At 44.7% G+C, this 23,142-nt stretch overlaps 1 protein-coding gene across 1 annotated transcript in view; it reads right to left on the bottom strand.

The window, feature by feature from the left end:
* Window positions 1-23,142, bottom strand: part of CNIH3 (cornichon family AMPA receptor auxiliary protein 3) — a 139,421-nt gene that overhangs the window by 55,218 nt on the left and 61,061 nt on the right. The window contains exons 2-3 of the mRNA XM_011929505.1: window positions 11,404-11,472; window positions 7,569-7,616 (exon numbers count right to left, since the gene is read on the bottom strand). Coding sequence (XP_011784895.1) covers window positions 7,569-7,616; window positions 11,404-11,472 — 117 coding nt within the window. The remainder of the gene's footprint in view (window positions 1-7,568; window positions 7,617-11,403; window positions 11,473-23,142) is intronic.

Raw genomic sequence — 23,142 nt, 5'->3', positions numbered from 1 at the left:
TATCCATAGCTTCCCTTTAAAATAGCTGAGCCATGTTACTGTAGCGGTGGTCCTTAAGCGGCATGTTTTGAAAAGAAGCAACAATCTCCCCTATAATGTGGTGATTAGAAATGTGGACTCTGGTCACATGGGCTTGCCTTCAAATCCCAGCTCTACCACTTAAGAAACAGGAGACTTTCAGATGTATACTTAATCTCTCTAAGCCTCAATTTCCTTTTCTGTTAAGTGTGACTTTTAATGATGACTACTTCATAGGGTTGTTGTGAGATTAAAGGAGTTAATACTTTTAAAGGCATAGAGTAGTCGGCATCACTATTACCATGCTTCAGAAATCCCCCCAAGAAACGGAGAATTCTGATCTGGAAAACTTCTACATCAACGATGGTCTCTCTAAGGCACTCCACACAACTGCCTCTGAGTTTATGTGTCCCTTTTCACTGTATCACGTCCTTCAATTAAAATATGCCATTCCCTCCAGAGCCCTGTAGGAAGAACCATATTGACAGCTAAAAAGAACTGAAATCCAATCAATCCCTTGTGGCGAGGAGTGCATAATTAGGGGGAGAAAAAAGGCAATATCTTCTCCATTCCTCCCAGTTGTTGTTTTTAGAGACAGGGTCTCACACTGACCCAGGCTGGAGTGCAGTGGTATGACCTTGGCTCACTGCAGTCTGAACCTCCTGGACTCAAGTGACCCTCCCACCTCCTGCTCCCCCTCCTGAGCAGCTGGGACTACAGGTATGCACCACTATGCCTGGCTAATTTTATTTTATTTTTATTTACTTATTTTTTGTAGAGATGGGGGTCTCACTATGTTACCCACACTGATCACAACCTCCTGGACTCAAGCAATCCTCCTGACTCCCAAAGTGCTGGGATTACAGGCAAGAGCCACTGCACCCAGCCCTTCCTGGTTGTTAGCACATGACAAATACTGTGCACCAAAGCAACATGGGTCTTTCCCTAAGTTCTGGTTTATAAATGTACTTAGTAGCCTCCACTTAGGACAAAGAAATTTGAACAAAGCTTGAACCATCTATGTGTAAATTTGTAGAGTGAACAAATGGCTGAACTCTTGCAAAGAATAACATCACTTTAAGAAAAAAGTTTTCCCCTTATAGAAGTGCCACATGTTTATGGTATCAATGAGATACCAGGAGCTAAGATACTCTGCCCAATGAGAGAATGAAAATAATCCATCCCCTACAGCTTTTTACATCCACGCATGTCAGGAATGTTGCCATGTTATGTAACAAATCATTCCAAAATACAGTGCCTTAAAACAATAACCATTTATACTTGCTCACACATCTAAAGGATGGTTGGCAGTCACTGGCTCTAGCAGGCTTGGCATTGAGGTACAGGTGGGCTCAGGTAGGTTCCCCATGCCTCTCATCCTCCTTGAACTAGTGGATTGGTCTTGCCAATGACAGAATTTCAGAAGGGAGAACAGAAATATCCAATGACTCTCACAGCCTTGACACACACTGCCATGCCTACCTACTTTGCAGTGGACAAATCCTGTCACCCGACAGAGCCAAGTATCAGTGGGGAGAGGAAATACACTCGGCTTATAGGAGGAAGAACAGCAAAATCATAATGCAAAGGTCACGGAGACCAGGCTCAGTTGCTTCAGGGATCTGTGACCTGTGCAGCTGCACAAGGCCCTGTGCTGGGAAGAGCCCCACCTTTGGTTGAATGTTGGGCATCAGTTTCCGACATGGAGCCTCACATTGCCATTTTTCACGAGGCCCTGCCAATTATGTAGACAGTCCTGGAGAGAGGGGAGGGTAAGGAAGCATTAATAATAATGCAATCTCCTCATTTAACAAGACTGACTTTTCACTGCGAAAGTGTCATATCCACTCCCCATCTCCTCCAAACCCTGCTTTCAGAACCACATCATGGAATTTCTGCAGTGGGTTCAGGCTGCTACTGGCAGTCTCACTTCACATCATAACTCCTCCGTAAGACAGAGCTGTGGCTCTGGGAAGCTTTAATAAGGAACAGACACAGGTGCCCATTAGTGGGAACACCTATGGTCATATCACCACTGCATTTCCAATACTAAACCTGGAGCACCTGCCCCTTCCCACCAGGCTCCCCAGTGAACTCAATGGCCCACTCACCCCCAAATCCTACCCACATACCCTTCTCCTCCATGTGGTGATGAGAATGCCCAATGAGAGAATGAAAATAATCCCCCCACTACAGCTTTTTACATCCACAAATGTCAGGGAAAACCTGCAGTGGGAACAGACAAATTCTTGGGGAAACTGGGACATGAACTGGAGAATCACAGAATTGTCAAGCCAGAAGGGACATCCCAAACTATACAACTAAATGCCCCTGCCATTAGGCAGGCTCAGTCTAACTCAAAATCATCTCAGGCACAAACTTGTCTAATTTGATCTAAGGGCCTGGGTGCGGTTGCTCACTCCTGTAATCCCAGCACTTTGGGAGGCCGAGGTGGGTGGATCACCTGAGGTCAGGAGTTTGAGACCAGCCTGGCCAACATAGTGTAACCTCATCCCTACTAAAAATACAAAAATTAGCTGGGCGTGGCAGCACATGCTTGTAGTCCCAGGTATTCAGGAGGCCGAGGCAGGAGAATCACATGAACCTGGGAGGCAGAGGTTGCAGTGAACAGAGATCGTGCCACTGTACTTAACCTGGACGACAAAGTGAGACTCTGTCTCAAAAAATGAAAAATAAAAATAAAAAAACGTAACTTGGTCTAAGGGATGTGAATATTTCACAATCAGTCCCAAAGTTTGATGACTACCACTGATGAAGCACGTTTCTCCTTATTCTCATACCAATCATTTGGGCTCACATTTAAGATAATCTCCTCGAACCACTCGCTAAACTTGCAGATGCAACAGGAGTCAGCCTCCTCCCCATGAGAATCCTTTATATGCCCGAAAGCAGCAATCACACCAACCTCTGCCTTCCAGGATGCTTCCTGCTCCCAAACCTGCACTTTGTAGGGGCCCCACAGAGCTTATAATGTGCTCTGGTGGGGAGAGTTGCTCAAGAGGCAAGTGGCTGTTGCCACAAGAAAAATGAATCATGAGCACAAGTCAACACAAGAATCCTGCAGTTCAGACAATTACCCAAAGAACACATTTTCTGATAATTACGGAGCTAAAAATGGATCCACTTTGAAAATCCCTTCCTTTCTCCCAAGAAAGCTGAGGAGGTGGTTTAACAACAATCAGCTGCTGAGATGCATCACATTCTAGGGTGTTTAGGAGGCTAGTTCCAAGAAATTCTTGGAAGGTGCAGTTCCCAGAAGGTGGTGCTGCTAACTAGACCCATTAACCCTCCCCGCCATCCCCAACACATGCTCACAGCTTGGGATACAGAACTCAGAAGCCCATTCGAAATGAGAGAGACAGGAGGGAGGAGGCCTAGGCCAGCCCACCTTATGATACTACTCAAACACCAAACGGCACTTACCTAAGAAAACGGGAGGGGATGCTAAGAGGGGGTGCAACCAGCCAAGGATTATCTCGGCTGGCCAAGTGTGTGCTTAGTGATGTTATAAAGGGTTTTGGGTAGAATCTAAGGGTCAGGATGATAATAATAACATTTAATATGCATTGTACACTTATGAGCCAGATGTGCCATATTATCTCATTTAATTCTCACACACCTGTATGAGTACGGTCCTGTTATTTTCACCCCTAGTTTACAGTCACACTGAGGCACACACTGTGAGTTACAAGGATAATAAGGAGAGAGGCAGGATCTGGAAGCAGTAGAAGTTTGCGCACTTCACCAAAACCTTCCAAATATGAAGGTCCCAGAATTGGCTGAGAGCAGATATTAGGATGGTTGAAATACAGACTACAAGGGGGCAGAGGGTATAAGCATTATGGAAGAAAATCAGACAGAAGACACTGTAGGTCGGAGAACTTCTGTGTCAGTAATGAATGTAATGTTGAGTTAATTTCTATTTTTAAATACAAATCTTTTTTTTTTTTTTTTTTTTGAGAGACAGTTTCACTGTTGTTGCCCAGGCTGGAGTGCAATGGCGCAATCTCGGCTCACTGCAACCTCCACCTCTTGGGTTCAAGCAATTCTCCTGCCTTAGCCTCCCAAGTAGCTGGGATTACAGGCGCACAACACCATGCCCGGCTAATTTGTGGGGGTTTCACCATGTTGGCCAGGCTGGTCACCGACCTCAGGTGATCTGCCCACCTCGGCCTCCCAAAGTGCTGGGATTACAGGTGTGAGCCGCCATGCCTGGCCTATAAATCTTATATAAGGAATAAATGTAGTAAAATATGTAAATTTTGTACTATGTCATGGACAGTACTGAAATGAAGAAATGGAAAGATTATTGACTAAGCCAGTGTTTCCAAGAAGAAGGATTTAGATGACAGAAGTGCCAGAAAGTTGGCATTCATTCACTTACTTAGTAAATACTCGCTAAGCACCTTCAATGGGCTATGCGTTGCTCTACATTCTATGTCACAACCCATGATGGTGAATGAAACAAAATTGCTGACCATCCAGAACTGGCATTCCAGTGAGAGAAGACAGACCTGCATGCCTAGGACCTAAATGCCTTTGGGAGAATAGTGTTACCAACTTAAGCTAAATAACACATGAGCTACAGCCAGACCTCAAGGGCCAGACAGACAGAAGCACCTATAATTTGAAATTACATTCAGAAAGAAATTATGTTGAAATGATCCTCATTAAATTAATAAAACAAAATTGTTCGACTTTTAACAAAAGCATAAGCTTTAAACAGAAGCATGACTAAGCATTAACCAGCTTGCCCTGCAGCCCACCTCCTTATAGCCGCATACTGCTTGACAGTCCCATTGCCTCTGTCACAAGGTCCTAACATCTATACACAACATCTTTAACATTCAAAAACCTCAAGTTTCCCATTTGAGATATTTTCTAGATCCTGATTCCTTCAGGCCCACTGACACCAGCCATCTGTGGACTCCCTCCAAGGAACTGACTTAGGACAAGAATGAAGTTTCTCCTTCCTTATGATTTCATCTCCCATGCCCTAATCAATCAGCAACCCCCTGCTCTTCAGCCCACTACCCACCAAAATTCCCTCTAAAACCCCAGCCCAAAACTTCTGGAGGAGGGGGATTTGAGACTCCCTGGTGCCTCATTTGGCTGCCATACAATTATTAAGCTCTTTCTCTGCTGCAACTCCCATCGTCTCAGTGTATTGGTCTGTTACTGTGCAAGGGTGCAAAGCTGGTGGTCCTGGTATGAAGCTGGTGGTCCTGTAACAATGACGACATCACTGAAAACAACCTCAGGTATCCAGGGCACACAGAAGAACTAACAACCAGTTGTTAAAAGTAGATGTGCTTAGGGCAAGAGGACTGGAGGAGGAGGGAGATTCCACAAAGAAAGCAAGCAAGCTGGGCTGGGCATGGTGGCTCACCCCTGTAATTCGTCATTTCGAGAGGCCAAGATGGGAGGATCACTTGAAGCCAGGAGTTTGAGACCAGCCTGGACAACAAAGGAAGAACCAATCTCTACAAAAAATAAAAAAGTCAGCCAGGCATGGTGGTGCATGCCTGCAGTTCCAGCTACTCAGGAGGCCAAGGTGGGAAAGTCACTTGAGCCCAGGAATTCAAGGCTGCAGTGAGTTATGATTGCACCCCTGTGCTCCAGCCTGGGTGGCAGAGCAAGACCCTGTCTCAAATAAATAAATAAAGTTGTAGGTACATGGCTTATTTCTGCGTTGAGTTAGTGCAGAGGTACTGGCCACTCCGGTGCCACTCCCCGTGGGAGCAAGAAAACTGTCAGGCTGCAGAAGGTGTGATCACGCAGTCACAACGCCTAAAGTCTTGAAGTCACTGTCTCATGTCCTCTGATGTCTACCTTTTCTCCCTGGTATTTTCCATGACCATGAACAACAACTGCACTTGACCTCCCAGAAGCTGCAGCAGAGGCAGCGGCATGGGAGAAAGGAGCATGTACAAATGAAAGGGGCAAAAGGCAGGAAAAGGTAGAGTACAGAGTTTCTTGGAGTAAAATGCCTCAGTTTATTGTTTAAAGAAACTTATGCAAACAATATGCAAATTTGCAAAAAGTAACACTAATTCTTGCATAGTGTGCTTACTTTCATACTCTTGGCTCTGACCTTTAAAAGGTCCAGGGCTGCAAGTCTGTGGGCCACAGGACCTTGGCCATTGCCTGCTACCCTACCTGGCCGGAGTCAGTGGTCAAGCAGTATAAAAGAATAAGCAAGGCTAAAAGGTGATGGATATGGAACATTGTTCTGTCAGAGAATACAGGATAATATATTCAGGATGGGAGAGAAAGGGGCAACTTGGAGTCTGAAAGGCAAAACTTTGATTTTGTCTTGATCCATTCTATCACTTAGCTGTCAAGTCTTAAAGAACAAACCAGAGACTATAGAAGTGCCGGCTGGAGCAGGTTATGGGTATCTAAGATATTATCTGGAAAAATAATTTATAAATTTATGAATTCATATTGTTATTTTCCTAATCATTCTTTATTCCTTGGATCACAAATATTTTCATATACAGGTTTTATCCAAGCATATTTCCCTGCTGTATCATACAAGATATGGGATTCTAATGCACTGACTCTCTTAGAAGATACTAAAGGACAAGTAATTAATTAGAAAAATAACTGGCTGTTTCTTTAAGCTCTCTCTCAATGAAAGGTATCATTACTAAAATACAGAAAAAAACCTTTAAAACCTTGCAAAGTATTTTCCCCTTCTATCAATGTTGGCATAACATTTTATTTCTGTCCCATTCATATAAGGCTCAAAAACTCCTTTTGGGCTGACAGGTGGCTTTCTTATGGCCTATAGTTCATCCACTCTGTACAGAGGTTAGGGATGTCCTTTGGTTATTTTACCGGCAAGTTGCCGTTCTCCATATTTTGCGGCAAAAAGCACACACTTCCCTGGGAAAGAGACACAGGGGCCCCCAGCTATGGCACAGAGCTACGCTAAATACCAAGCTTGAACTATGTGTGCCCACATGTGCTTCCTGAATGAGTCTGGGGAAGCTGTAATGTACTACCCATCCATTCAGAGCAACTCCCTGAATGCTGTGACTCTGCCTTTAATAACACCCCCTCATCCCACCCATTCAGCATTCCCAGTGATGCTGACAATCAAATTGCAAAGCTGAGTGACAGGCTGCAACCTCAAAGGAAACCCAGCATCCCAAGGTCGGCAGCGAGTGTTCCTGAGCCCAGCCCCAGACAGGAACAAAAGCTCTGTGGTAATAGCAGCTGGAAATGCCATCCATCATCATGCAAAGATAAAGAGCTTCCAACTCCAATCAGAGGGCACTCGCAAACATCCAGTGCTGTCCTGACACTTTGATTGATGGCCACCTCCTTTAATTATCTCCTCTTGTCTCTGGAGGTTTCCAAAGAACTGATCACTTGCTCCCACCTCCCCCTTTCCCTGCCACCATTTGCCTTCCTGGTGGACAGGACTGGAGCAGGCACTGAGCCTCACCAGCCTCTTTCACTGTGTGCCTACCCACCACCATGTGATCCTCTATCCTCCAGCATGAAGCTGCCACACTGACCTTTCGCAGAAGGAAGCAGATGCGCTCGATGTTCCTCAGCCGTTCCCTCTATCAGGATGCACAAGAAAGAAACGAGAGGGGAGGTTAGGGGTTCTGCTAAAACAGCATGAGAAGGCCCTGTAATCAGCCCCAAAAGCGGAGGCAGAACCCATCAGAGAGCCCTCATGGGCACATGGCCAGCATGCTCCCACCCAATGGCTTTTTCTAAGAGTTTCTGACTTTCTTCCCTGTACCTTGTCATGGTAATTTGCTCTTAACAGAACTCTCCCAGCAAACAGCATGGGCTCACCTTCCCTCTCAGTCCAACATGGATTTCTGTTCTTCTATCTACAAAGTCTCTCTCAGCCTCCATGTACACATAAGGTGGTCAAACTGCCAAATGGTACCTAGTGCTCACGGAACATCCTAAAGCGTGCAGCCGGCCCTCCCAGGAGGCCTTCCCACTTGGGTCTCCAAGAGCGTATGTGCCCTCATTAGTATCTAAGGTAGACAAGTTATCTGCCTGCTGGTTTCGTTTTTCTAAAGTGAGTCTACTTGGCAGAAGCGATCTCCCTACTAATTAGACACCAGTGATGCCCCCAGGCTAAGGCTTTTTAAGAAGTTCGAGTCTATCAAGGCCTGGCTCACTGCCAAGGGAAGATGAGATGATGGCCCGTGGCTGGGCAGGTGATGATGCCCACATCATGCACTAAATGCCATTGCCTCCCTTTTCCTTCAATGACTTTAACGATTTCCAAAGCCACACTGAACACAGCTGTGGTGTCTCCCGGTGCTTCATTACTGAGGCAATTTGGTTGCCATAGATGGAATGGTAATGAGATTCCTCATGGATCTGGAAAGGACAGGTGGCTGGGACACTTCATTTCCCTAATTAAATCATAAATACAGTAAATATAGTGATTCCTGTGCATCCTGTAAGCCCAGAGGAAGGAGCCCACATCTGGACAATTTAGTGTCCACATGGCTAGAAAGACACACTGAATCCTCCTCATACGTGTGCACATGCAAGCACACATACTTATGTGCACATACGCACGAAACGGAATGCTACAAGACACACACTAGCTCCTTTTCCAGCAAGCCAGAGCCACTAAAGGACAACATCTACCATTACTTTAAAGTAATGAATGCCCTGCTGGTGAAAGGAAGGGAAAACATGAGAAACAAGGGGTAAAACAGAGCATTCCTCCTCCTTTCCATCCCATAGGGCCCAACAATATTGGGAGCTTCAGGGCATCTTAAATTCAAATGGGCCTCATGCCCTCATTGAGAGACGTATTATATGGATCAGTAATTATTTGTGACACACAAGTCCTTCCAGGGCTGGAGTCACCAATCAGTGAAGTAGCTTTTTTAAGCCACCTGAGTCTGAAATGCTGCTTTGGGGACTCTATAGAGGTCTAAGAGCTCACAGAAGAGTTAAAAGAGGCATCTGAAGCATTTAACTTCCTGCCAGGGAGTAACAGCATAAGAACTGGGAAAATGTGTCTAGCAGTCTTCCATTTAGGGTTTTTATTTGTTTTTGTTTTTGTTTTCAATCTGAGACAAGAGTTTTCCCCATGGGGCACCTAGAGTCTTTATTCTGTTCATGAACTTCATAGGGCCCAGGCTCCTTAATTAATCAGTTAACTAATTAGAAATGTGCCTTTAATAATAGGAGTAAAAAAAGTGAATTGAGATTTAACTTCTATGCCACCACTTCAATATTCACCCACTGTTTAATCGACAAATAGCTATGGAGCACCTACTATGTGCAAATTCTATTCCTGCACTGGCCTTTCACAGAAGCTCCCTGGAGAGCATATACTAGTCCTCATTTTCTTTATTCTGTCTAAATTTCCTTATTCTTTGCCATGGTGAGATGGAAAGGGTTCCACAGAAATATTCTGTGGTTTCACCAATCACCTGCAACCCAGCATGGAATCTGCATGATGGAACTGAGTAGTAGGATAAATTCCTTGCCTAGCATTTGCCCTGGAATCAGACAAGAAAGCTCTGGGTGTTCTAAGTGAGCTGCCTATTAATTTGAGCCCAAACAATTAGAAGGAAGGAAAGTAGGCTCTTGTCTTCCCTGGCATTCCTAAATGAAGGTCTCTCAGACTAGACTTGCTCATTGCACCTGGTAGATACTGACAGACCAGGCACGTAATGTCGGTGCCAAACACAAAAACATCCAGAAAGACATGAGACCCAGAGTGAAACCTTTCAGGCCTGGCAGATCCAAATTATCCCAGATGCATGGTGAGGCTGGTAGATGGAAACAAATGGATTTTAATAGTTATAAGTTCATGAAATACAGTAAGTTTTAAAGTGGATCTTGCAGGTTCTTTAAACTTGCATCAAAATTTGCTTTGAAAGAGTTCGGCTCTATGTCATGGAATCAAAAAATGTGACACCAAAGCGGGCCTCAGATATTATAAAATCAGGTCTCTTAAAAGAGGCAACACAGGGTAGATGTTAGGATGGCAGACTTTGGAGACACGTAAGCCTGGGTTCAAGTCCTAGCTCCAGCACTCATGACCTATAAATCCCTGTACAAAAGAGTCCATTTAGTGGTTTATAAATTGGGTTAATGATGTTTGTCTCGCAGCATTATTGTGAGGATTACAGATTATGTGTATAAAGTTCCTAGCACATAGTAAAAACTCAAAATACAACGACAAATCCAGTAATAACTCTCTACTTTATAGAAGGGGACACTGAATCCTGGTTCTTCCATATGGTATTTTGGTACCTCCCTAAAAGCATATCCTTCTTTATGGGGCCTGCAGCTAAGGATAAGAGACCTCTTTGTCCCTGCTGAGTGACGCCATAAACATTCCAGGCTAAGATGGTATCATGCTAGCAGAGCCTGTTGTTCTCTCTACAGCTTCTGGCTGAAAAGGTCAACAAAGCTACTCCAAGAGGCAAAAAGTTGCCTTAGTGCTGGAAACCATGGCCTGGAAGGAACTTCAACTAAACAGAGGACCAGTGAATCTGGATTGAGAAACACACTTGAATGAACTGTGTGCACCACCCTTTGAACTCAGAAGAGCAGGTCTGGAGTAATTTGGAAAAGGCTCTGTCCACATACAGGGTTGGTCCCTGGCTCTGGGACATGGACTGCACTGACCAGGGAAAGAAACAGCCAAAACACCCATTTCCACCCAGTATCCATGCAGAAGCTCCCAGTCGGAGGCACAGCCAGGGCACAGGGGAAGGGCAGCATGTAGGGCCTGCCAAGCCAGACAAGCAGGAAGACGCCAGGAACCACGCATGCTGGGGCAGGCGGCCTTTCACAACTCGAACCCAGACCAGGACACTCAGACTGCACCAAATTCTCCGGGCAGAGGTGAGCAGACCTCAGACCCACAGAACCACCTGAGATGAATGCTTTCTGGGTGATGGATATGGTGCTAGGGACTTTGTGCATTAACCCACCCTCCACATCTCCATCTGAGAAACCTGGTGCCCAAGTAGAGAGTGCAGCACGGACATCCACTCGTGGTGCTCATGTGCCTGCAAGCATGTTGACCAACATGGAGCCTCTGTCCTTGTTTAAGGATGAGTAACCAAAACACATGAGCACCAGGCTTTGAGGACTCAAGGGCCACAGCACAGTAGACTATTCCCCTGGGTTATGGGGACAGTCACACCTGATTTGCAACATATCTCAAGACCTCAGCACACTTCAAGAACGAGAAGGCTCCTCCACAACCTTGAGCCAGGTAGAGGGGCACAGTGAGGGCGAGCATGTTCTTTACACATTCAAATCATTCACATTCTCACCCTCCTTCCTAGGCCCTGGGTAGCCTGGGGTGACAGCACCTTCCTCTCACCAGCACCCGCTACTTACCGCATGAACAGGGTTGCACTGGTCTATGGGGCTCTTAAAATCCGTCCTTAACTCATCAAAGGCAATTATCTGAAACAGAATAGAGATTTGAGGTGTTAGCGCACACCTGAGTCAACACACCATGTCCAAAGCTTCTGTGGATTTGCTTCCAAATAATACAAGATAAAGGAAGAGGCTGTAGATGGCATGAAATTGGCCAGCAGCTGGTCACTGTTGAAGCTGGCAATAAGCACATGGGGTTGCTTACATTCTTCTGTCTACTGTGTACGCTTAAAATTTTCCCCAGTAAGTTTTTTTTAAGTTTTCTGTACTTCATAAAGATGTAGAGAAACTCTACTGTGCTGAGGGCAGGTTGGGATTTAGAAAAAAGCACAAAAAATTTAAAACTTCAAACCACTACTTTTAGCTCCCTTCCTTCCAGGAAGGGGCTATTTATTTTTTATTTGTGTGTATTTGGGCAGAAAAGGTGATTGGAAGTGAAACAGACAGAAGTCAGGTGAGAGGTAAAAGAGAAAAACAAGGCAGTAGAGTTGAAAGTAATAGAAATAACCAAATCTCTAGAAGTCCACAAGCCTGGATGGTTGGCTCCTGGGCAGTCAGCATTTCAAAGCACAGGCCTTTGGACTCCGGTCCTACAGTTCATTTTGGACGAAGACTCAGAACTCCCCGGAGAACAACAGTTTCCTGATATGCCTGGAGGAAAGAATGCTGGAGAGGACCTTCTCCAGTCACAGAATGAGGCATGGCCCCCCACGGCAGTACCTAACTGACAGGTGAAGGTTTGCAAGCCCACATCCTCACCACAGCTCCCTTGTCTGCTACAGAAGGAATAAATAATAGAATATGGTGGGATTTGGCCAGGGGAGTGTCCTTTCTTAGGGTGTGGAAGACTTGGGTGCTCCCAACAAAATCTCTCCTTTTGAAAATAAACAGACATGGCCGCCTGTAATCCCAGTACTTTCAGAGGCCGAGGCAGGCAGATCACCTGAAGTCAGGAATTTTAGACCAGCCTGGCCAACATGGTGAAACACTGTCTCTACTAAAAACACAAAAATTAACTGGGTGTAGTGGCATGCACCTGTAATCTCAGCTACTTGGGAGGCTGAGGCAGGAGGAAAAAAATAAAATAAAATAAAATAAAATAAAATAAAATAAACAGACATAACCAACTCCCCAGGAAGGCACATCCCAGGGGTCCCTGAACACTTGGCAGAATTGCTGAAGCAAGGAAACCAGCTTCCCACCTCCATATGTCCCCAGTCCAGCAACATGGGGCTGAGAGCAAGCACTAAGCAAGAGAAAACAACTTCCCTCTACAAAGCAAGTAGAATTTTAAAGCAGTCATATTTCATCCTGATTTCAATCCTCCTACAGAATTTGAAGAAAATTCCAGTATAACTTGTATTAAACCAACACATTTCTATATCATCCCTTGCCAGATAATTATCCAGCCTGTACTTAAACGCTTCAGGAACAAGAAACTCACCGTTACTGAGGATGCTCATTCCATTTCTGGCTACCTCTAATTAATCATTGCTTTCCTTATTAAACTAATATACGACTCCCTGAAGCCTCCACCCATAGCCTAAGCCAGGGTCAGCAAACTACAGCCTGAAGGCCAAATCCAACCTGCTACCCATTTTTGTTCAACTTGTGAGCTAAGAATGTTTTGTTTTTTTTGTTTTTTAGTTTTCATTTTTGTTTTGTTTGAGACAGAATCTCACTCTGTCAGCCAGGCTGGAATGCAGTGGTGCGATCTCGGCTCACTGCAGCCTTCATCTCCCGGGCTCAAGCAATTCTCCTGCCTCAGCCTCCCGAGTAGCTGGGTACAGGCGTGTGCCACCATGCCTGGCTAATTTTTGTATTTTCAGTGGAGATGGGGTTTCACGTTTTTAACATTTTTTTAAATAATTGAAAGAAACCAAAAGGAGAATATTTTGTGGCATGTGAAGCTTATATTAAAATTCAAATTTCAGTATCCATAAAGGTTTACCGGATTATAGTAGCATTTATTCTTTTGTCTATACTGCTTTTGCGCAACAGGGGGGTTGAGTAGTAGTTACAGGCTTAAGGCTCACAAAACCCAAAATATTTACTCTTTTGCCTTTTATAGAAAAGATCTGCTGACCCCAGCCTATTCTTTCATTTGCCCTCTAGAGCTATCCTCTCCAATATGGTAGCCTCTAGCCACATGTAACTTATAAAGCTTAAATTTTTAATTAATGAAAATTAAATTAAAAATTCAGTTCATAGATACATTTTAGTTGTTCAACAACCCTGTCTATCTAGTAGCTATTACACGGCACAGATATAAAACATCCCCATCACACAGAAAGTGCTATCAGACAGCACTGCTTTAGAGGCACATAGGATGGTCAAATAGCTCCTCCACAAAGAACCCCTTTAAGTATTGTCAGCTACAGGGACCCCAGCAAATCTTTCTTCTTCAAGCTAAATCTCTCCAACCATTGTTTACACAAACTACCACTAAGTTGCCTCATCATCCTGATTGTCCACCATGGATGTTTCAGGTTGTAAATGTCCATTCTAAAGTGTGACAGTCAGTACTAAACACTAGATTCAAGGTGAGGGTGGCAGGCACGGACAGTAGAGATGTCACTCACCTCCTCTGTTCTACAGTCTATGCTTCTTTTAATCCAGCCTGATGTCATTAGTTTTTTGTGGCCATATCACTTTCCTGGCTTTTTACTGAATTTGCATTACCTAAAAGCCCTAGGTCTTTTTCATGTGCTTCAGTTAAACTCAGTCCACCTCATTTTGCACAAGCATTGTTGGATTTGGAAGCCTAAGAGCAGGAACTAATCTTTATCCTGATTAATTCCTCCCTATTCAATCTGGTCTACTGGTCTGATCTTTTGAGACATGACCTATCTCCCAACTATTATATAAATCCTAATAAACACAGTATCGTCAATACCCACATCCACATTCACCCTGATATAAATGTAAACTGAGCAGGACCAAGGCCAGAGCTCTGAGCTCACCATTCCTAGCTCCTGTGAGGCTGACATCGGTTTTCCTGGCACCTATTATCTATCCAGTTATAAAGACGGTTCACTGTATTTTGATCCAGTCACTGAAAGCAAGTATCTGGATAGCTGCAGAACTCCACAACTGTTAGTGCTCCACATATAGGGCCCCACAAGGAGAATGGGCACCCATGGAGGAAAGGGAGCCAAGCCCCCACATTGTGAACAATCCTCATCCTCAGTCTTGCTCTAGGGCCCATGTCCCCGTCTGAGTGCAGGGAGGTGGGTCTAGACTGAATAGAGCAAAGGTAGCTGGAGCTTGAAGCAGGAGAGAAGAGCCAATGGGGATCTGGGGCTGTTCAGCCAGGCTGAGAGCCGGCGACCCCTACCTCGGCCCACCTCAGCGCCTCACCTGCAGGATGGTGCAGAGGAAGGAGGCCTGAAGTGTGGTTTACGCCTTTGAGCTCCATGAGATCAGAGGTCCTTCACGGGTGCTTTCTGATGATGTGATGACAATGCACCCATGAGGACAAGGCTTTCAGACTCCCTGCCCCCAATATCTACTTGCCAATGTACCTATCCATTCACCTAACATTCAGCCAGCATCCTTTATGTACAGGCAATGGGCTAACCACTGGAGACACAAAAATCAACAAGATCAGTGCCTGTCTTCACCAAGTTCCTAGTCTGGAGGAAGAGACCCCCATGTAGACATGCCACTGTGCTACAGTGTGATAAGGGCTATCAAGATGATTGTAGTAACAACTCTCATGTATAGCCTGCTCACCATGTCAGCTGCTGGGCTATATGCTGCACATGCTTTTTATCATTTAATCCTTTGACCACCCAAAGGATTAAATGGGACCAATAATAATACATACCTCACTATTACTGGTCCCATTTCAGAGAAGAAGAAACTGAGGCCCAAAGTCGTTAAGTTACTTGCCCAAGATCACTCTTTGGTGCCAGGATCCAAACCAAGGCCTAACACTAAAACCTGAGGGTTACCATTACATTATTCTGTCTCCAAGTACATACAGAGAAAAGTAAACAAGGAGTCAGAAGACAGACAGAAGAATGAACAGCTGTCCCCATGGAACCAAAGCAAAGCTTCCCTGAGGAAGCAGGGGTTAGGCTACCCCCCATTTAGTACTAATTCATAAACAGATTCCCAGTCTCAGCCTCCCGACCTGTCTAAGGACAGAAGCTACGGGCCCTACAGTGTAGTATCATCCTTTGCATGTGGCAGACTTCTGTCTAGAGCTAAGCCTTAGCATCAGCAATGGACTGCAAGTATGATAAGTACAATGATGTAAGGATGGGCAGATGAATGGTCGGCACAGTTTAATTCAGCTGAATGCACAGACCAGCCTCTGTGTGTGTCCTACAAGGCTCCATTGCACCCTTCAGCCCAGCAACTGACAGTACAGGTTTAACTGCTGAACTGTAGGTGAACTTTAACTGCTAAACCAACGATAAGATCATTTCATATCTCACCCCTGTTTTAGAAATCATTTTTACATTTAATGCAGTAAAATTCACTCTTTTTGGTGAAAAGTTCTGTGAATTTCGACAAATGCAGTTATGCGATCACCTCCAAAATCAAGACACAGAACAGTTCTATCACCCCCAAAATTCCCTCCTGCAACACCCCCCCGCCATGTCTCACCCCTGTCCCCCCGCCCAGCAACCACTAATCTGTTCTCCATCCCTCTAGTTTTGCCTTCTCCAGAAAGTCACATAAATGGAATCATGCAGTATATAGGCTTCTGAGTCTGCTTTCTTTTTGCAAGCATATGTAAATACATATGTTTATGTATGTTTTAACAGTTTAAGCCACATGTTGCCTATATCAATGGTTTATTCCTTTTTACTGCCGAGTAGTATTTCATTGTACAAACCAACTACGGTTTATTTATCTACCTGTTAAAGGACCTTAGGGTTGTTTCCAGATTTTGACAATTATGAATAAAGCTTCTATAAACATCTACACAAGGGCTTTTATCTAAACATAAGTCTTCGATTTCCTTGGATAAATAAGAAGGGGATTGCTGGTCCATGTGGTAAGTGTCAATTTAATTTCTAAGAAACTGACAAAACTGCTTTCCAAAGTGGCTGCACTAGTTTGCATTCCCACGAGCAACATGAGTGTTCCAATTACTCCACACCCTAGCCAGAACTCAGTACTGTCAGTTTAGTTTTTGGGTTTCTTTTGGCCTGGTTTTGGTTTTGAGTCATTTCAGTAGGTGTGTCGAGGCATCGCTGCAGCTGTAATTTGCATTCCTCCAGTGACTAATGATGCTGAGCATTTTTCATGGGCTTAGCTGTCATCTGCACATCTTTTTTGATGAAATGTGTGTCCAAATCATTTTCTCTTTTAAAACAAAAATAGCTGGTTATTTTGTTATTGATGATCTTTGAGCGTTCTTTATATATTTTGGATACAAGTCCCTTGTCAAATATGTAATTTGCAAATATTGTCTTCTATGCTGTGACTTGTCATTTCATTTTTGACAGTACGCTTCTCAGAGCAAAAGTTTTGCATTTTAACACAGTTCATCCCATTTATCAGTTTTTCTTTTATGGATCATATTTTGGTATTCAACCTATGAACTCTTTGGATCTAAGAACTTCTAAGATCACAGAGGTTTTCACTTAAATTTTTTTCTAAAACTTGAGTTTTCTCTGTAGGAAGGCTTAAACTACAAATTCAATTTATTTAATAGATTTAGGACTATTCCAGTTATCTATTTCCTATGACAAGAGCTTTGATAGTTTGTGATTTCAAGGAATTGGCCCATTTCATCAAAGTTGTCAAATCTGCAGACTTATATTCAGAGCCACCCCTATTTTTGTATTTCACCCTCCCTCATCAGGCATCTCCCCTGCTTTTTTTCTCACCAGTCTTTTGAGATGGAGGTTTAAGTGATCACAGAAAATGTAAGAGAAGTTGGCAGCAAAGCAGTGGAAACAAAGCAAGAGCTATCATTCTTCCCCAAGCCGCATAACTGAGGTCCTTGAAAGCCAGATTGCCTCTACGCTGCCTGGGGCCAGGCCCTGCCTGAAAAAGTGGGGCAAGGGTGAGGCTCTGGGGTAGAAAATTGGAGGTCTTGCAGGAGATGCAGCACCAGAGGGAAAGAGAAGGATCTAGTTATATCAGTAAGATAATGCAATATACATGGGCAAACATCAGAACTTAGTGGAGTACTAGCTTGGACAGAGGCTTCAGGAAAGGCAGAGCTGGAGGAAACCACCAAGAAGTCCAGAAAGGAGGGCAGCTACAAACAGAGAACACGCTAGAAGTGAAGCTGTTTCTATGAACACTGAACCCTATCCCTACCACCACTAGGCATAGGCAAGTTCAGCCCAAAAGGTGCTGCCCCAACCTTCCACCCTATTGCCCCTCCCTATTCCCCCAACCACAGGACCATGAAGCAACGATCCATGGAAGCTCACTGTGCAGAGCCTCACCAAGGACTACAGCAAGGTCAGTCGTGCTTGGGCCTGCCCTAAGTCTAGACCACCGGGATTCCATGCAGCCTGAACACCAGCAGGGAAGCAGGGCGGACCCATCTCAAGAGGTGGGAAACTACAGAAACACTCCATAAAGCATCTCATGCTTCCTTCTTTGGGTCCACAGAATTTATAACCAGGAGATTAAAAGTTATCTCACTTGTCTGAAATCATTATTTTGCTAAAAATAACCATGCTGTACTATGGCCTGAAAAAAAAAAAAAAAAAACCTTCCTGGAAGATGAAGAAACGATTGAAATGTCAACATGTACTAGCTAATGAGTCCCCAGGGCTGCCCCCTCAGAGCTTAGCATTAGGAGAGGCTGGTTTTCTCTAGGACTTTCTCTTCCCTGCATTTGCTCCTCTTATTTCTGAAAGTTCTTAAATGGTTGAGACCTCACTACCTTGCATGTGTACTACATTATCGTATTGACATAACTTGATCTGCATAAGAACTCTGTGAACTGGATAGGAATCTCCCCCTAGCATACAGTCCAGCAGACCGAGACCCAGTCACAGTGTTTGAAAGATGTACTTTACCTTGCGTGATGAGTGAGGGACAACCCACATTGGACCCAGGTCTCCGAGTCTTTGACTGGTTAGTGTTTCATCCAGCACGCTGTGTTGCCCCTCTGTGACTTGAACGGGTAAAAACAAAGTGTTGGGTTACTGAAGAGGCCCAAAAAATATTGACTAGATACCCACGATGTACCTGGCACCATCTCTGCCTCTCTAGTACAGGACTGAGAAAGAAGAGAAGGTCCCTGACATCACAGAAGTTAAAATCAAGGGTAAGGGCAGAAGAGATAATTAACAAATAGATAAGAAAAGCATCAGAAAATGACAGACTGTGTGAAGAAAACAAAACAGCTGATAGGAAGAAACAGAATTGGCAGTAGAGAGGGAAGTGATCAAGGAAGGCTCTCTGACGAGGTATCTTTTAAGCTGAGAGGACTGAATGACCAGGAGCCAAATATGGAAAGGTCCAGGAAGAAATTTCCAGAGACGGAAATTATGCTGCAGATGCCAGAAGCAGGAGATAAGCTTGGCAGGTGTGAGGCACGGAAAGGCCTGCACGGGGGAAGCCAGAAAGTGAGCCAGACAGCAGGGGGGAGGGGAGGTCAAGGCTCAGGGCTGGTCAGGATCCCACCTGTGTGGGATTCATCCAATTGTAGCTCCCCAAAACACATGGTGTGGCAAGAAGCCATTTAGCCCATCTACTGTATTGGTGATGTGGCCCTTATGTGACTTGCAGGATGTGTTTGCTGCTTGTGGTCTCTCACTCTAACAAAAGGAGTTGCATGGACGTAACCAAGGGGGCCACTGTTGATACAGGTTGATCAGTGTGAAACCAGTGTCAGTTGGGCAAACTGAGGAACAGGTGCTGGCCTGGCAGTTTTCAAGTCCGTTCTGAGCAGTAGCAAATTCACCCAAATGAAAACTCAATGTTCAGGGGCAATATTTAAAGAGATCATGAATCCTAGCAAGTCATACCCAGGGACTTGGAGGACAGATTTGGGTTAACCCATCTCAGAGAGCATCTGGGCACTGGGAAAAGCTGCACAGTTTTCTAATGAATGGGCACATGCCCCAAACCTTCCAGAAACTCTGACTATAGGCCCAACTGTGAATAGGGACAGCTCCCTCACCCAGTTCTGTGCTCACACTCCTATTTGCATTAGGGACACTTTGAACAGACCTTTCTCTCTTGATTTCTCCAATGTTGTGTGTTGAATAGTGACCCCCAAAATTCACATCCACCTGGAACCTCAGAAGGTGACCTTATTTAGAAATAGGGTCTTTGCAGGTGTAATTAGAAAAGATGATGTCATCTTTATGAGATAGAAAAAAAAAGTCACACAGTGAAGGCCATGTGAAAACAGAGGCTGCAATTGGAGGGACACAGCTATCAGCCGAGGAACATCAAGGGCTGTCAGGAGCCACCATTAGCTGGGAAGAGGTGAGTAAGGATTCTTCCTTAGAACCTTTGAAGGGAACATGGCCCATCTGTCTTCAGACTTCTAGCCTTCAGAACTTTGAGAGAATAAACTCCTATTGTTTTAAGCCACCCCCTGGGTGGTAATTTGTTAAGGCTGCCCTAGGAAACAAATACATTCCATTTGCAAAATACCTGAAACTATTTCTGCTGTCATCTAAGATCCAGAAGGAAGGAATGGTACCAGCTCCTCCTTGGAAACCATCATTCTCAGCAAACTTTCACAAGAACAGAAAACCAAACACCACATGTTCTCACTTATAGGTGGGAATTGAACAATGAGATCACTTGGACATGGGAAGGGGAACATCACACACCGGGGCCTATTATGGGGAGGGGGAAGAGGGCAAGGATGGCATTGGGAGTTATAACTGATGTAAATGACGAGTTGATGGGTGCTGACGAGTTGATGGGTGCAGCACATCAGTATATATATGTAACAAACCTGCACGTTGTGCACATGTACCCTAGAACTTAAAGTATAATTAAAAAAAAAAAGATCTGGCTCTCTCTCCAGAAGGTTCTGCCGGTTCCCCCAGCTCTGGGTACCCGGCTCTGCATCGCGCCGCCATGATGGGCCATCGTCCCGTACTCGTGCTCATTCAGAACACAAAGCGTGAATCTGGAAGAAAAGTTCAATCTGGAAACATCAATGCTGCCAAGACTATTGCAGATATCATCCGCACATGTTTGGGACCCAAGTCCATGATGAAGATGCTTTTGGACCCAATGGGAGGCATTGTGATGACCAACGATGGCAATGCCATTCTTCGAGAGATTCAAGTCCAGCATCCAGCAGCCAAGTCCATGATTGAAATTAGCCGGACCCAGGATGAAGAAGTTGGAGATGGGACCACATCAGTAATTATTCTTGAGACGGGGTTTCACTGTGTCTATCAGGATGGTCTTGATCTCCTGACCTCGTGATCTGCTCGTCTCGGCCTCCCAAAGTGCTATGATTACAGGCGTGAGCCACTGCGCCCGGCTGGTCACACTCTCATCAACTGATAAATATATACCTTATTGTATGTGTTTTCTGTCTTCAAGACGCCCGTTTAATATATACAGTTGATTTATTAGCATTGAACTCGTAGCCCATAGCAATATAACTCGTGCCTGGACAAAGCTCACCTAACATGTATTTTCTCTGTAAGGCACATCACAGCCTTCTTGCACATAGAAGCATTAGATAGCAGTTAAGCACTACACTTGTGAGCCATTATAAATACCAAAATCATCAAGAAAAATGTGAAAAACATAACCTTAAATATACTGCATAAAGGACACTTTTTTTACAGTGTGAGAGCTAAAGGCCTTGTTTGACCTCACCTAGGAATGTCAATGGGTGACTCAGATTTTTTGCCATCCTGTGAATTTCCATGAATGACTATGAAAGTGTCATGAATATTGATCTGGGGGTTGCAAATAACAAGAAATGAAATCTTTAGGATAATGACCCTGGGCTATGTATGTTTAAAGACTGATCTTTCTACTTCCTATAGGATCATAAAGAATTATTTTTCAAAAAAGAAAAAAAAAAAAAAAAGATCTGGAAGGAATGGCTTTTGGTGCTACCTGAGAATGTCAGCATGAAAGATGCAAACAGGAGCATTTCTGACCCAAAATATACACCTCCCCAGGGAAGCAGGCTTTTATACTCACCCCAAATCTTCCTGTAAGTCCCCCAAACCCACGCTCAGAATACAATTCTAATTTAGAGAGAATTCCGCTTTTTACTCCCTCTGTCTTGTCCCCAAAAGAACAACGTCTTCAAACCACAGCCCAAGTTTTAGGGGCCCTTTCTAAGGGTCCTGTTAAAGCACAAAGAGCTCCACTGCAGAGGAAAAAAATGAGAGCTGAGAGTGATTTTATTGGTTACAACATACATCTTATATCTAGTCCTAGTTTTATGCCTGAAACTAGTAGAGCCTTGAGTCCTAAAGTCTCTCTGTGCACTGCCTCTAAACTGCTACAGGCAAGTGTTTGCTTCGTCATCTCTGAGCCCCCAAGAAGCAAGCAGCACTGGCTCCAAACTCAAAGGCCTCTTGGGGACTCTACATGGGTACCACCCACCTGTTCAAGTCCTTGCTCAGCTCCCATCACCAAGTGGTCTAGAAAAAGATTCAGGGTCACTCAACCCACTGCCCACTCCCTTTTCTAAAAAGTGCAATGCCAGATGTCATGGGGTAGTTGAAGCTTTCCAAAGTGTTTTCACGTGTTTTGTTTGATTTTATGTTCTTGTATATAATATCCCAAATGATATGACACCCACTTTGTGAATGAAGAATCAAGAAGAATGAGAGGTTGTTAGGAATGTCCAGGGCTACCTGGTTAAAGAGGGCAGAGCTGGGGCCAGTCCTCACCTTCCCCACTTCTCTTCCATGTGCTTCCTCCATTGGGCCATGCAGTCTCACCCTCTTCTGTCAGGGGGAGTGAAGAACCTTTACTAATGCATCCATTCACATGGGGTGCCATGCAGGGCAGGACACAGCAGGTTTAGCACTAGAGTCCTGCCTTTTAAGGGCTCCCAAACAAATGAATGGTCTGCTTATCCCCGTATGACCAAGAGTCTAAGAGAGGAAGTTAAACTTCCAAGCAGCACAGAGGCTCTGGTTGGAGAGGGTCAGAGTCTTGCCCTAACTCTACCCCATTTCACCACTGAATTGGTCAGGGTTCCCTAGAGAGACAGAATCAACAAGATGCTGCGGTTCAAGTCCAAAGGCCGCCAGTGCTGCGGTTCAAGTCCAAAAGCCGTCTGCTGACAGAATTCCTTCTTGCTCGGACGAAGTCAGTCTTTCGTTCTAACTGGACCTTCAGCTGATTGGATGAGGCCCACCTATGTTAGGGAGGGCAATCTGCTTTACCAATTTAAATATTAATCTCATCCAAAAACACCCTCACAGAAACATCCAGAATAATGTTTGGCCACATATATAGACATCATAGCCAAGTCATATTGACACGCAAAGTTAACCACCACAAGCCCCCAGTACTAGGGACTGTCACAGGCTCTAGGCAGTGTGCTGGGCCCTGGCCAGTAGGGCTTGGTTGGAAGACAGCAGAGTGATGACCAATGGGTCCTTTTCACGTGTGAGAAACCATCATGCGTCATGGCATCCAGCATCTTGGCACACACTCATCTTAGGAAGGTAGCTGCCTTACAATAAGTTGGGAAAAGTGTGTGACCCAGCCTCCTCCACTTTAGGATGAGGAGCCTCAGGACCAGAGAAGAAGGGGACC

Source organism: Colobus angolensis, unplaced genomic scaffold, assembly GCF_000951035.1.
Source record: "Colobus angolensis palliatus isolate OR3802 unplaced genomic scaffold, Cang.pa_1.0 Scaffold81, whole genome shotgun sequence".
NCBI classification, from domain to species: Eukaryota; Metazoa; Chordata; class Mammalia; order Primates; family Cercopithecidae; genus Colobus; species Colobus angolensis.
This window is presented reverse-complemented; position numbering and strand designations above follow the sequence as displayed.